Source organism: Aptenodytes forsteri, unplaced genomic scaffold, assembly GCF_000699145.1.
Source record: "Aptenodytes forsteri isolate BGI_AS27 unplaced genomic scaffold, ASM69914v1 Scaffold422, whole genome shotgun sequence".
Classification (NCBI taxonomy): Eukaryota; Metazoa; Chordata; class Aves; order Sphenisciformes; family Spheniscidae; genus Aptenodytes; species Aptenodytes forsteri.
Window position 1 is genome coordinate 312,828 of NW_008795687.1, and position 14,869 is coordinate 327,696.

A 14,869-nucleotide genomic window follows, 5' to 3' on the forward strand; every position below is an offset into this window, starting at 1 on the left:
TTTGGGTTTTTTTTTTTTTTTTTTTTTTTTTTCAATGGGACTCCCTTGCCTGAGCAGCCCGTCTCTAGGTCATAGTGCCCTGAGAAAAGCTGTTCAGCTAGCATGGCTTGGATTGGAGTTGTTTGTATCGTGCATTCCTGGGCCCTGGGCTGCCTTGAGAGATAAGATCTCATGCTTCTGCAGTGGAGAAGGGGGTTCTGGGGAAGGGACCTTTCCTTTGCAGTGAGTAAACTCCAACATGACCTTGTTTCTTAAATTGCAGAGCTTTGGCTTCTCTGAGCCTTTTGTTGAGTATTTGTGCAACAGAAAAATGGGTGTAGCTGCAGTGTTGCTGAGTGCTTTCCCTATTCTTTCAAAACCTATTTCTAAGCAACTGATAGCAAAAGATGAGCGTAGCGATGGAAGAGCCATCGTCCTTTTGCTCCAGACCCTTGGTGTGCGCAGTGTACGGCGAGCTGGTTTGGTTAGGTTTCAGGCCTTGGCACATGGCGTTATTAGAAAGCTCATTGCTTGCAGCAAGTAGCCCAGTGTATAGCAGTGATTAACGGTGAGATCGGTGCTTTTCACCAAAATCTGCCTTTCCAGCACAAAGCTGAAGCCCGCTGTCACGCAGAGGCTGGCTGAGAGCTCCCCATGCTGCACCAGCAATCGTGACATCCTCTCTAGACCCAACGGGTGATGCCGTCTTCTGTAAGGCACGGAGCAACATGACAAAAGGCTTTGGGAGGATCTGAGCAGAGCAGAAATAAAGCTTTCCCAACTTGAAGATAATTGTGCACTGAACTAGCCAGGGAGCAAGAGCTACGCAGCTACTCTGGGAGGTAACTGTTGGTCATCTGTTGGCTTTCTAGTCTGTGAGCAGAAAATGCAGCTATTTGTACCTGGAGGGTAAATGAGTGGCAAAGAGCCAGAGGATTAAGTGCTGACTACAATTTCCAAAGGTAACTTGTGTCTGTCCAAATGTAATTGTGTGTGGTGAGTGGGTACAAAATAGCCTAGAAAAAAAAATAAATCGGGTTTTTATATTTCCTTTTGAGTTTCTCCTTTCCTCTTGGGTGGGGAGAGATGTTTTTTGCTTTCTTATAAAGATGTATGCTTAGATATGCTGGTGGGAGACAGGGACTTGGCTCCCACTGCACTGGCTGTGGTCCAGCGTGAGTGATATTTATTATCTGGGATGTCAGTAAAATCGCAGTGAAGAGAGATGCCACTGACTCAGTTGTACTGTGGCTTATGAACCAAGTTCTGACTCAGCCTGCGAAATTCAGGGTTTTTTTAGATTAACCCCCACTGGACAAGGCAAGGCTGAGCTGAAGATGACACATTTTTCTAACAGTGTTGTGATGAACCTTGCAGAATGGGTGCTTGTGTTCCCCTTGGGTATGGGTGGTGGTACAGAGATGCTAACATGGATTTAACGCTCCCAGTGGCTCTTGGTAACCTGGGAGGGGAGCAGGGAGAGGATTTTGCCTGTGTGCTTCTGCCCCGGCTGCTGCATATAAGTTCAGTCTTGGAGACTGAGTTTGATCTAGCTAGAGAAACCTGTTTTTGAAGAGCTGCCTGATGAGACTAGATGTGCCAAACAGATGATTAGCGGGCAGAGTGGCAGTGCGATCCCTTTCCTGCCAGCCTTTTGCTGTGTGCCTTCTGTCCTCTGAAGCCGATTTCTCCCTCTGCCTTTGCTTTGCCAAGTGCTTGTAACGGTGACTGGCTGCGTGCTGTGAGCACTGCTGCCTTGGGAACTCAGCTGCTCCCACACAGCCAGTGCTGAGTAACTGGGCTCCTACCGCTCTTAATGTAAGAGTAATTTTTGGTTTGCGATACCGAGACTGCTGGGCTCTATGGGCAATGAAGGGTCTGTGAAAGGGGACTAAGAAAAGCACATTCTTGTCACCAGGCTAAAACATACTGTGTGGGGTCTGCATTGCCATGGGAGATCTGTCAGGAGCTCACAGAATGAAAGAGGTTGATAACTACAGATCTCACTTAATAGAGAAAGGAAAATGTATCCCACGCTTCCTACTCTCTGTGACATTGTCCTGGGCTAGGGCAGTGCCAACACCTTGCACCCATTAAGGAGAGGGCAAAGCAAAGGGGCAAGGGGTTTCCACAGCCCCGAATAAGGAGCCGGAGCTGGGCTCCTGGTCTTCTTGGACTGCCTTGGGAGAGAGGGGCTTTGTCGGGAGGTGACCTGGGGCAAGAACCTGCCTGTTCCCGCTGCCCTCTCCCTGGCTGCTCCAGCCACTTTGTTGCCCGCTCTGGGTTTTGCACACTGGTTCTTTGCAGCTGGTGGTTGCAGGTGCCGAGGCAGGAGTCCTGGGGTGGCTCGAGCGTGTTCCTGTGGTGGTCTGGAACTCAGACAAAGGACTTCTCCGCACCCCTAAGATCTCAGTGTGGCAGCAGCCCTGGGATGGGGAGGAAGTGCTGGACCCAGCTTGACCTTTGAAGAGCACTGGATTTCTCCACTTGACCCCAGAGAGCCTGGGAGCTACTGCCCCGAGTACATGCCGCACTGTGAGCCCTGCCAGGTTTCCTGCCTCCATGGGCAGGGTCTGGCCACGCTCCTCCCTCAGGGCTGGTTATTTCCCCTCCATCAGCTCCCCGTGGGGCCCCACAGATGTTGTATCTTCACTTGTTGAATCTCCATCCAGTTCTGATCTGCGCCTGCGGCACGCTCTTTGACATACAAGGCAAATTCTTCCTCACCCTGGGCGAGGAAGCTTCTGCTTCCCCGCCACGTGCCGCTGAAGGACGCGGTCGTGTCTGCAGTCATGCTTCCAGGTGGTCCCGAAGATGCTGAGCTGCACAGGTTAAACCAAGAAGGAGCTCTCCCACAAAGGAGAGTGGTCCACAGAGAGGTAAGATCAGTGTCCTGGGGTGCTTCTTTCTCACACGCAGAAATGCATTTCACACGCGCACACTAACCCTCGGGACCGCACACACCCACGCAGAGCCTACCCGGATCGAGCAGCCACAGGCTGTGGGGGTGTTTCAAAGTGTTTATGACTCAAGCTCGAGAACACATTGTTAAAGCAAGGTGCTGTGTTGTGGTGTTGTTGCTGACTTTCAAGTGAAATGGGCAGAGACGTGCAGAGCGCTGTCCTACCTGCTGAGAGCATAAAGGGAACAAAAGCTGCCACAAAACCCTACAGCCGAGAGAAATGTCTTTGTAATTTAGAAACAGAACTGCTGTGGAAACAAGATGTTGTATGAGTAAGTGCTCCTCAGCAGTGGTGCAAACCTAATGCTTCAGCCATCCCTGCGGGACAAGGTTGGTCTGCAATTTTAAATACAAGGGACCTGACTCTCACCGTGTGCTTTAAAAGGCAGAAAGTTAACTGGGACCAGAAGCTGAGAGGCATGAGGAGGCTGCTGAGGTTACCTGGCATGGGGAAAGCAGGCGCTCTGCTCCCCTGAGTGTGCAGGAAGAGGCTGGGCCCTCCAGCCTGGTGGGCACAGCAGCATTAGTGCTTTTTCCGTGGTGTGGGCTGTGGAGGAGTTATTGCTAATTGCTGCGTGAGGGGAAACACGCTCAGTGCCTTCTGGAATGCTGCTTTTTGGGATTGTGCCTGTGTTTTTGGAAGCTGCTCCCTAGTACCGTTACAATGAAGGTCTGTCATCCCTCGAGGGTGGCTGTCAGCGTGGCTGACATTAGCGGCACAGCAAGCCATCTCCAGCCCAAACAGGCTGGGAAACTGGCAGGTTGCCCCCTCACCCCACGAGAAATGAGGGCAAGTGGGATTTTGAAGTGATCCCTGACTTGATTTCCCTGTTACCCAGCTGTCGATGTGACCCTGCAGTCTGTCCCTCAGCCTGGCCTCTTGCACTGCTGCCCCGTGCCAAGCGTTCATCCCTCCACTCTCTGCTCTTCCGCAGAGCTCTTGCTGGAGGAGCTCGTAGCCTTTTATAGCCATGTCTGGACCAGGCCTGTCGCCTGGGATGGCCGTCTGCCCTGTGCGAGCAGGGGAGCCTTCCACATCTTTCCAGAAAGGGCTGTGTATTTTTTGATTTTTTGGGTGCAGGACAGCAACCTGCCTGCCGCACTCTGAGCTGCGCTGGAGCCGCTCAGCGATCGGGAAAGCCGAAATGTGGTGTAGACCAGGAACCTGAGTCGCCGATGACTGTGTTAGCCCTGAGCATCATCCAAGGCAGCCTGTGCTGAGATGGGAGGTCAGCCCTGGTCTCCAGGCATCTGCATTGCGACCCCACCACTGCTTGCCCTATCCCAACAGAAATGACCTTTAGCAATGGTCTGTTCATAGGAGAGCCGAGCTGCAGCCAAGGCCGTGTGCTGCTTCAGCCAAGTGGAAAGCCAAGCCCGAACGGGCCGTTTGCTTTCTATGTGGTCTCACCCTGTATTCTGCAGTATACTCCCGGTCTTGTGTGATGCAGAGATGTGTCATGCTAGACAGCAAGTTCATTTTGGGGCTGGGAGGAAGTCAGTGCTGTAGGTTGCCTCTGGGAACTTGCCAGATACTTGATGCTTGGTACGGTATTTACTGAAGCTAACCAGATCCAAATAAAATAGAGGCTTTGCCATCAGCCCTTTTCCTGCGTGCTGAAATGTTCCTTGTGCTTTCCCTGTTGATCTATAGAAATCCCCTGGGCTCTGGCCTTTGCAGTCTCTCTCCTCGGACTGCCTCCGTTACAGTCACTTTAAGCCTGATGCAATTTGTACTTTTTAATATTAAAGAACTTGAACCACTGGATTGTGGCTCGATAGAATAGGAAAGGACAATGTTAGACCAGCTCAGCAGATAGCACTGTGTCTGGCATTAGATATGTATCTCATTTACGTTAGCAGCCTGTGATCTCATGCAAACATGCCCCCGAGGAGAATCAAGGTGAAACACCAGGGATGTGGCCCTGGTGACAAGACAAGCCCAAGACAAGCAAATGAGACAGATGCCCGCTGACCAGCTCTTGCTTTGGGGCTTTGACTGGTGGAGGAGTGGATATGGACTGGCGGGCTGGAGCGAGGAGAGAGCCCTGTCCCCTCAGGGCTGCTGTGCAAGAGACCCTGAAGGCTTATGAAGAATATGAAACTCTGCTGAGCAGGATCTCACGAGGCAGGCGGCTGCCCGAGGGCAGGTTGTGCACAGGAAGCACTGCGCCCTGACCCACCAAGATTACCAGCAGATGGGGAAGCACCCTACAGCACCCCAACTGCCACGTCCACCTTGCTTGTGGGTATCATGTGGAGTGATGTCCAGCCAAAGGATAGGTATGTGTGTTGTGGGTGGGCGCGTGGGGGGTTATGACATGACTCAGGGTTTAAATGGGCCTCGGAGAACGCAGCGGATGGGATAAGCAGCGGCTGGAGGTTAGCTGTCAGCCAGAAGCGCGTATCGTTTCTCAGGTGGGCTTGTTCCCTGGTGTCTCAGCTGCAGGACAAGCCAGGACTGCCGCTCTGCAGAAAGGTTTGCTATGCTGTTGGGGGCATTCCCTACCAGATGACAGGCAACGCCCTTGGGTTTTTCCTCCAAATCTTCCTCTTGGATGTTGTGCAGGTGAGCGGCCGCGTGAGATGGGGTTATCTGCAAAGGGGCTTAGCATAAGCTCAGCATATTGGGGCAAGGGTTGGGTTTGGTGGGTGGCCAAAGCCCTTGGAAATGCTCATCAGAATTAGGCGTTCAAACTGGATCAAAATCGCATCATGTAAATATTGTTGGTGGGCATGCAGGAGACGTTTCTGGGCCATTTCAACACTTGGAGTGGTCTCCAGGGGATGCAGATGAAACGTTGGCTAGTGCGAGCTGCATCGTGCTGACTGCTCGCAGCTTTTCGCCAGGACTTCCTTCCCTTTCGAGCTGTGGTTTCTGTTTCTCCCCAGCTGGAGCCATTCCATGCCTCTCTGATCATTTTCCTTGGAAGAGCCTGGGATGCAGTTACTGACCCTGTTATTGGCTTCCTGGTCAGCAAAAGCCCGAGGAGAAAATGTGGCAAGCTGGTCCCATGGTGAGTGTCTGGGCTGGAGCCTCAGGAGGGTCTTTGCTGGGCTCAAATTCCTTCAGTGCTAGCACAAGGAGGTAGCTGGGACACCTCACTGGGAGTTTAATCTGATTGTGACTTACTGAGAATTACAAAACCGTAACATCAGAAGGACGCTAAAGATAACATAACTTGCAGTGGGGTCTGTATGTCATTGCAATGGAAGAGGAGGAGTGTACTGCAAACTTGCACATTTGCTCTTTCCCTGGGGCCTCACGTTTTCGAGGTCGTGGGGTTCGGTGCTCTGAAAGTCCTGTATGGTGGCACGTACAGAGTTTGGTAGTCAGCTGTACCAGCAGCTCTTCACCAGGCTCTAACCACAGGCAGGTCTTGCACATAGAGGGTTACCGCTGCCTCCAGGGTTCTGCTGCAGGGCAAGGACTTGAAGTAGTTAAGCAAGAGAGTAAGAAATGTTGGACAACTTAGACATTACTTTTTCTCTCAACGTTTGTGTTTAGCCCCCCACAGCCTGACTGATGGACACTCACTTGAGCAAAGCTGCTTCCTCTCATAAATCTTTATCTTGCAGTAGCTGGGTTGTGGTTTGGAAGCCGGGGAAGAGGCTGTGCTACGTATCTCAGCTTGTGCAATGAGAAGTGTGACCACCTTATCTGAGGGTTGTATCTGACCAGCTCTGCTTCCTCCCCAGGATTGCATGCTCCATGCCATTCGGGGTGCTCTGCTACTGCATGACGTGGTTCACCCTCTCAGATGCCACCCCCACCTCCTTGAAATTCCTGTGGTACCTCTTCATGTACAGCTTCTTCCAGACTTGTATGACTGTAAGGAACATGGTGTCTGGGGCTGACTCTCTTACACATCATCCTATACTGCAAGGAACGGGGACATGGTCAGCTGGGGAGTCCCAGCCCTAGCCTCCCCAGGAAGGGACCTGGAGCGGAGTCTGAGAGCGCTCTAGCTGGGGAGCAGTGAGGGATGCAGGATGTTGCAGACCATCCCTGCAGGGATGGTGAGGGTGAGATGGAGCGGTGCATTTTAATGCTGGGGATTTGGCTGGGCTGCCTGTATATGGTGATGTGAATTTCTCCATCACTGGTTTGTGGGAACAGAGCAAATCACAGAAGAAGAGGGTGAAAAGCCACCTCTGGGCAGGTGTGGCACAGAAGGCAGCATTATCTGCTGTGTGTAGGGACGAGGGGGGGTCATGACCAGCAAACCAGGGAAGCAGCAGCCAGAGCTGTGTTTGAACTGTGCTCTCCCTAGTGCTACCACGTGCCGTACTCTTCCCTGACAATGTTCCTGGGAGGAACCCAGAGAGACCGTGACTCAGCCACTGCCTACAGTAAGTGTCTGTGCCCCTACAACCCCCAGCTGCCGGTGTTCCTGGGAGACTCTCCCCAGAGGAGAGGTGAATAAGTTCCTCTGGCTTTGATCAGGCTGCAGAGTGGATGGGGTAAACCAGGGATATTAAAATAGGGATGAAACCCTGTTTTTAAAATCTTCTGCAAAGAATTTACCCGCAGAAATGTTTCTTAGATCTGTATCATCCCTAGGGGACTCGGGACCCAGATTTATTGGTTCCAAACATTAGAGCATTTACTGCTGGAGCCAAGGGAAAAAAAATCAGAGCAGGTAGAAATAGCAGGTCTCTTCTTCTGAGGCAGCTCTGGATGTTGGTGCCTCCAATTCCATTCCCAAAGCTGGTCTCTTACCCTGATGGATGTGTCCCATCAGCCAGGGAGTGGGACTGAGGTTTCTCTCCTGGTCGTCCTGGCAGGAATGGGGATGGAGGTGTTCAGCACGCTCCTTGGGTCAGGAATCCAGGGGCAGATTGTAGGCAGTTACCATGCCCGCATGATGAACGGCTGTTACGTGTCAAACGAGACCCTGCCCAACACCAGCACCTACGGCCTCACGGACTCTCTGGAGAACACGGTAAGGGCTGGCTTGTCTGCTCCCTGCTCCTCCTGTAAGCTCTGGGGCAGGCGCTGCTGGCCGTGCTGCCAGCTCTGTGCGTGGTACCTGCGTTGTCACTGTGCACTGTCTCTTGTTTTCCAGCGTAGGGCCTATGTATTTGCATCCCTGGTCCTGGGCTCAATCTATTGCCTCTCCTGTCTGATTCTCATCTTTGGAGTCAGGGAGCAGCCTGGTAAGGTCCATTTAGATCCAATTTGGAGGGTGCCCAGTGGCAGTGGATGGTGAGGGTGGGGTTGCAGAGGAAGGTGTGAGGCAGAGGGAGCTGGGCTCCTACGTGGGGGATGGCTCTCTGGGTGTGGGGTTCAGGAACACGCACATACTTGGATGCTGAGACCCTCCTTGATTTGTGCTGGCAGCATCTTCCTCCCGCAGAGGAGAGGGGAGATGCTCTGGAGGAAGGAAGGCTCAGGCTGCCTGGGAGCTCCTGCAGGGAGCCGTGGGCCTGGGACAGGGTCTGCAGCTCACTGCTTCACACTGAGCACGTCTCGCCAACACACAGCCTGCAGAGCTAAGCAGGCCAGCCCGAGTGCGCAGTGTAAAGTGGCAAAATCCTGCCTGTAGCTGATACTGCGGCTGTTGTCTCTGCCCGGAGACATCAGACCCCGATAGCTCCTCACCCAGCTGAGCTGCACCCCCGACATAGCAGCACAATCCCCCTGTGCCTCCTACCCTGTCGCGTTTGTTCTGGCAGCTCCAGTGCCAGTCCTGCTGTCTCTCCTCTCAGGGCTCCTCAGCCCCCTGGGGAAGGTTGAGCTGCCCTTTGCCAGCTGCCTGAGGATGATCGTGGGACACAAGCCCTACACCCAGCTGCTATGTGGCTTCCTCTTTGCGTCCCTGGCCTTCCAGGTGTGAGACCTGCCACGGCAGGAGGAGAACTTGGGGGTGAGATGTCTGGGCAAGTTATCCAGACAATGAACTCGGGACCCCCAGCCATGAACGTCTGCATGTTGCTTTCCCAGATCACACAGGGGATCTTTGCCTTCTTCTGTACTCATGCTGCGGGGCTGGCTGGGAAGTTCCAGCATTTGGTGCTTATCATGTTGGTAAGTGAGCCCCAAAGAGACTTTCCTGGTGGAGGGATTAATCCTTGGGTCACCCCAGCCCTCGAGCACGGGCAGCTCAGCCTCATGGAGTCATGCACTGCTGCTTCTGCCCATCAGCAAGGATGTCACCCAGGCAGAGACTGGTAGTCCTGGGGGACATTGCTGAGACTCCCCTTTGGTTCTCTCCTCAGGTCACAGCTTCCCTCTCTATTCCCTTTTGGCAGTGGTTTTTGGGGAGATTTGGAAAGAAAACAGCAGCATCACTGGGCCTGGCGGTGAGTTTGCCCGTGGTTGTGGCTGTGGACTGAGACACTCTGTGAGGGGACAGCCTTGCCCCCAGGTGCTCATGGTGTCTGGGGAGAAGAGCTGGCTGGCAGCTAAGGGTGACCCTGAGCACGGCGTCCTCTGTACTGCAGGTGACCAAGAGTAAGCCAGTAGTTGATGGCAGCTCTGCACATCCTTGTGTCTGGCCACTGCTGGTATCAGTGGCCATGGCTTCGCAGAGCTTTGCAGTAAGGTGCAGGGAGGCTGAGGGACCGTTCCTGGGACAGTGGGGAAATGATTTTTTGCAGCATCACCCAACCAAGGGCTCAGGCTCTGAGACTCCATGGCTGCAGATCTGGTGAGCAGCGTGTGATCAGATGCTGTACCGATGCACCAGTCTCATGTGCACACACAGACATAGTCCTGTGGCCTCTGTCCTGCTCCAGGATCTGGCATGCTTGATGCAAGTGATCCAAGTTCTGCCACCCAGCTCTGTGAGAGGCACGGGGAGGGAAGGAAGGGCTGTGCGCCACGCTTGGCAGTGGCTGGGAAACAGCCTGCTCATCAGACACGTCCCGGCTACTGCCTGTCCCTGCAGGTCAGGAAATCCCATTTGGCTTTTTTGCAGAATTAGGTCCTCAGATCCCATTGAGGATCTATCTCCAGATGCCTTCCTCACAGACATTGGGTGCAGCCACAGCAGATCCAGCTTTCCAGGTTAACCACTCGGTTCCATTGCCCTCCATAACTATCCCTTCTTTACCCATGAGGAAGGTTTATGCTGCCAGTGTCAGCCTGTCCAGGGCCTCCACACTGTACTGCATAGGGGACAGAAGCAGTTCTGTTTATGAATTGTGTGGGGAAGGGGGGGAGCATGGCCTTTGGTTGGGGCAGACCAGTGCAAGCTGCCTGTGAGCAGCAGAAAGAGCCCATGCGCTTTTGTTTCTTCTCTTCCTCTTGCTGCTGCAGCTGATCATCCCAGCCCTGGTAGCCATCACCCAGGTGATGCACAACTTCCTGGCCTTCGTCTTCCCGGTGATCGTAGCAGGCTGCAGCATGGCTGTGCTCTACCTTTTACCATGGTGAGCAGAGGCACCTCTGAGCCGCTTGTCAGGCAGGGAGGAGGGGAAGGTTATCGGGAAAGCACTACCCATGACGTGCCAAGACTGCCCGTTTGCTCAGTACAGCAGCTTTTGGGCTGCAGAGGGACCTGTGGAGGTGAGACTGGGAAGGGATGTGGACGTGACCCATGGTCCCCCAGCAGCATCGTTCAGTCTGTGTTCGGGTTCAGCAGCAGGACGCCAGTCATTGCGCAAGGCGCTCTTTTTCTTCTCTTTTTCCGAAGCAGCTGCCGCACCCTCTCTGTAAGACGCTCTCTGCCCTGTTTGCCTAAGGCAGAGGACAGGCACAAAACGGTCTCCAGAGTGGGGTTCTGCAAGGGGTTTCTGTCTCTCTCTGCTGCTTGGAGAGGCCTTGGAGCGGCTGCAGCTGAGTTTGGCCAGCGCTGGCGTGGGTGTCGCTGGCGTGGGTGTCACTGGCGTGTCTGTGGGGCTGTCTGTCCTCAGGTCCATGCTGCCAGATACGGTGGACGACTTCATGCTGAGGAACCCCAGCTGCCTCAACCTGGAGGCTCTCTTCTACTCGTTTTACGTCTTCTTCAACAAGTTTGCAGGTGGCCTTGCCGTGGGAATATCGACACTGAGTTTACAGTAAGCCGCAAACACTGCCTCCCCTATTTTGTCAGCCCAGTGCAGGCACTTTCTACTGCTGTTTTTCTAGAGTGTCTGATAGGAGATGCTGGAATGAGTCACAGGGGTATCCAAATTTGCCTTTCCAAGATCTACTGGGAGCAAGCAGAGCAGACAGGAGTGGGAATTCCCCAAAACTGGGCCTCTGATACCACACTAGAGGAGAGCGACGGAGGTGCCTGCTTGCCTTTCTGCGGTGGCCCAGTGGGGCTGGGGGAAGGAAAACCATTCTCCTCTTTAGTTTTGCAGGTTACCGTTCTGGAGACTGCACATACAACCCCTCCGTCATCCTCGCCCTGCAGCTTCTCATGGCCCCAGTCCCAATAAGCCTGCTGCTCATTGCCATAATCATCTTCTGCCTCCATCCCATTGATGAGGAGAGGAGGAAGCAGATGAGAATCGAGATAGAGGCAATGGGGTAAATTCAAGCTCCCTGAAGGAGCCAGGTCACCTAGCATTCGTCTGGGTGTCTGCCTTGGTCCTAGCCTGACACAGAAATGTTGTATGGGGGAGGGACTGCGTGCGTCCAGTCCAGCTCCCCGTGCTTGGGCTACGATCCTCTCTAGGGGTGCATTTCCCGAAGGGCTTTGGGGGTATTTCGGAGGCTGCTGATTTCACACCAGATTTCCTGAGTGCTCGTGTTCCTTTTAACAGGCATCGGGTACAGTGCGGCAGCTGAGAATAAACCCAGGGCTGAAGTGGGTGAGTTCATCGGGAACCGTGCTGTCAGGATGTGCTGCTGTCAGGGAAAGTCGTTGCTTCCTGTTGTTTCCTGTTCCCGCGTCCCAAAGGCTTGTTTTGCATCCTGACCCCCTCCCTCTCCTGGCTGGCAGGCACAGGATGGGGAGGGGGTCCTGCTGCAGCCCCAGCCCTGCCACCTCACCAGAGCTGCTTTCTCTAGGGCTTGGCCTCGCTGGTCTTTTGGCAGGTCCTGACAGATCTGGGCAAGGCAGATCCACACTCTCCTTCTGGGAGAGACTGCAGTGCCGGGGAGGAAGGGCCCCCGCCAGCCCCGGAGCGGTGCTCTTACACACGCTGGGGTGCGGAGGTATCACTTAACCGTGTGGGAATGCGTGCACAAAGAACACAGGGATTGTTTTTGAGAGGAAACTATTTTTGACGAGTTTTTAGGAAAAATGCTGCTGAGATAGCGCATGTCTTTGTGCTTAGACTGCCCTTTCACGGGAAAAGGTTTAGAATTTCTTTGAACGAGGGTGAAGTTCAAGCTGGCGGCGTAAAGCATGTGCAGATACCATGACACCTGGCAGCAGGGTGGTGGAAGCCAGCTCCGTCCCTCTGCCTGGGCCTTGTTAGCTGAGTCACTTCTGGGGAACCAGGAGCTTCTCGGTGCAAGAGGCTGTGGGAATGGGCTGTGCTGCCTCTGGTCAGGCAGCTGGGGGGGGTTCTGGCAGCTTGTCCTGCTTTTTGCCAGGTCGGGAAGTAACGGCAGAAGTGTCAAATGAGCGTCAAGAGCTGAGTTGCTTTTAAATCGTAGCCCATAGCTAGATCTCCCCCAGCAGCATCTTGCGAGAGCTGCTCGGCCCCCCCACGTCTCTCCTGGCAACAGTGAGGGGGCAGCGGGGGGAAGAGAGGAGAAATCAGCCATCTCGTGGCTGGTAGAGCTGAGTTGCTTTTAAATCATAGCCCATAGCTAGATCTCCCACAGCAGCATCTTGCGAGAGCTGCTCGGCACCCCCACGTCTCTCCTGGCAACAGTGAGGGGGCAGCGGGGGGAAGAGAGGAGAAATCAGCCATCTCGTGGCTGGTAGCGCTGAGCTGTGTTCAGCCTTGTGCAGAGGCAGAGAGTGAGGCTGGTTATTTTTAGGGCTAGAGCTGTATCTGACCGTTGGTTGACCTTGCAGCTCTCCAGTCTGGTGCACACTGGCAGGATCTGAGCAAATTACTCCCCAGTTGTGCGCTGAATTAATTTGAAGCCTTAAGTCTTGTGGTGCAACTTTGTGATCAGTGAGGGAGACGGTGTTTTAGAGCTGCATCAGGGCACCTGCAGGACTGTCGCAGCAGCCCAGATTCAGAACAAATTCTCAGACGCACAGAGGGCCTCCTCTTTTTTTTTCCCCCCTCTTTTTTTTCTTTTTTTGTTGTTTTGTTTTCTGGATTCCCCCTCTTTCTTTTCTTTTTTTGTTGTTTTGTTTTCTGGAGTGTGAAGGATGTTCCTTGGGATTGCCTGACTAAGCCCGCGGTCGGGTGTTGGGATGCACTGCCCTCTGCCACCACGCTGCTTTCAGCCTTGCTGCTTCTGGATTTACGAACAAGCAAATGCTTTTGAGCATCAAGGAAATGCTCTGATTGTTGAGAGTTTAAAGTCCTGCAGAAGGCATTAATTATCTTCAAAGGCACACGCTCCTTAGGACAGAGGAGTGGCTTCATCTGGAGCTCCCAACCTGCAGCACGGGCTGTGAACAGGCCACGGGCCGCTGCAGAGCGGGACCTGACCCACCGCAGAGCAGGGAGCTGCTGCTGGTGTGCGTGGTACCTGCCAGCCCCACTGCTGCCCGGGGTGGTGCTTCTGTACATCAAATAATGTCCCATTTATTTTTTACACTATTAAATCTGAATGGTCACGCTTTTCCCTCTTGGTATTTCTTATTTTGTGAGTTCTGCCAGCAGATGATCGAGAGGGCAGGGAGCGGTTTAGGCAGAATTCACTTGTTTTCAAGCCTTTGCGCTTTCTCCAGAGTTTAGGTACCAAGAATCTGACCTGAACCTTTCCTGGGTCTCGTCCAGCTGGACCCTGAGCAGTTGTGGGGTGGTCAAACCTGGCCGAGCAACTCACCCCTGTCAAGTACTGGTTGTTGCAGTGGCCTTGCTTGCCGGTAAGATGCTTGCAGGTTACGCCAGGGAGTTAAAAACCAAAACACCCCACCCAGGGTGAGAGCCGTGAGGAGGTTGCAGTGCCCGACGTGTGCAAGCGTGCCTGCGCCAGCATGGCAAGCGCTCTAGCGTGGGCATACATCGAGCAGTATTTTCCCCTTTCAGATCCTTGATTATCGCTGGCCCTTGTAGGGAGAGCAGGCCCAGCCCTTCACCGAGATAGCATTAATCAGGAGGGATGAGAGCGTGCCCCTTTTTCTCCCGTTATTTTTCATCTTGACTCTGGGCCTCACACATCTGCCCATGGGTGTGTTGGTGGAAAGTCAGGGCCCACAGGCACCATCTGTGTGTTGCAGCTTTAACATAAAAAATAATGCTATGGCATCAAGCAAGAAAAAAACCCCTTGGTATTTCAGTATTTAAAAGACGCAAGCAAGGAATAGAAGCAATTAAAACTTGCTTCATCCCATTATCTGTTTTTTTTAAGAGTCTCCTCCTCTTGTGTCCCATTTTAATGCACTTGCTGAGAATACTGGCTTTTTATTAAGTCTCTTGGCTGTCCTTGGAACTTCTCTGTTCCCTTGTGGACACTCAAGTTCATCTCCTTGAAGTAAGGAAATAGGACGCTTTGAGGCAAAAATCCTGTGCCTGGAGCGCTTCTTTTTTTGACCAAAAAAGAAAATAGTTGCTGTTGTTCCCAGAAGAAAGTCCTTTTGAGCGTGGGATTGTTCAAACCTGCGTGTCTTCTGCTGAACCTGCCCCAGTAACGCGGGGCCGGCGCTGACCTCCGCCAGCATGGCGAGGAGCAGCGTTAATATAGATCTATTGAACAGCATCTTATCTGCTCTGGCTGCTGTCATTGCACGTGCCCCACACTCTCAATTTAGGCACGGCTTGGTCTTGGGAACTGTGGCAATAATTAAAAGTCTTTTCTGGGGCTGGGGTGCGTGGCCGGTGTGCGCTGGCACCTTGGGGTTCCCGGCGAGCCCCGCTTTGGCAGCCCCCGGCCTCCACAGCAGCCTGCGCTCGGCCACGCACCAGGAGCCCGGGGGG

The 14,869-nt window shown here is 53.5% G+C and overlaps 1 protein-coding gene across 1 annotated transcript in view; it reads left to right on the forward strand.

Moving 5' to 3' along the window:
• LOC103901817 (sodium-dependent lysophosphatidylcholine symporter 1-like) overlaps positions 1-11,750 on the forward strand; it is a 13,084-nt gene extending 1,334 nt beyond the window's left edge. Inside the window, exons 2-14 of the mRNA XM_019472991.1 lie at positions 5,385-5,510; positions 5,834-5,958; positions 6,641-6,773; positions 7,216-7,294; positions 7,730-7,887; positions 8,011-8,101; positions 8,654-8,775; positions 8,889-8,972; positions 9,164-9,247; positions 10,206-10,318; positions 10,802-10,945; positions 11,226-11,402; positions 11,639-11,750. Of these exons, the coding sequence (XP_019328536.1) occupies positions 5,385-5,510; positions 5,834-5,958; positions 6,641-6,773; positions 7,216-7,294; positions 7,730-7,887; positions 8,011-8,101; positions 8,654-8,775; positions 8,889-8,972; positions 9,164-9,247; positions 10,206-10,318; positions 10,802-10,945; positions 11,226-11,402; positions 11,639-11,663 (1,461 nt within the window). The 3' untranslated portion in view covers positions 11,664-11,750. The remainder of the gene's footprint in view (positions 1-5,384; positions 5,511-5,833; positions 5,959-6,640; positions 6,774-7,215; positions 7,295-7,729; positions 7,888-8,010; positions 8,102-8,653; positions 8,776-8,888; positions 8,973-9,163; positions 9,248-10,205; positions 10,319-10,801; positions 10,946-11,225; positions 11,403-11,638) is intronic.
• The last annotated feature ends 3,119 nt before the right edge of the window (positions 11,751-14,869 follow it).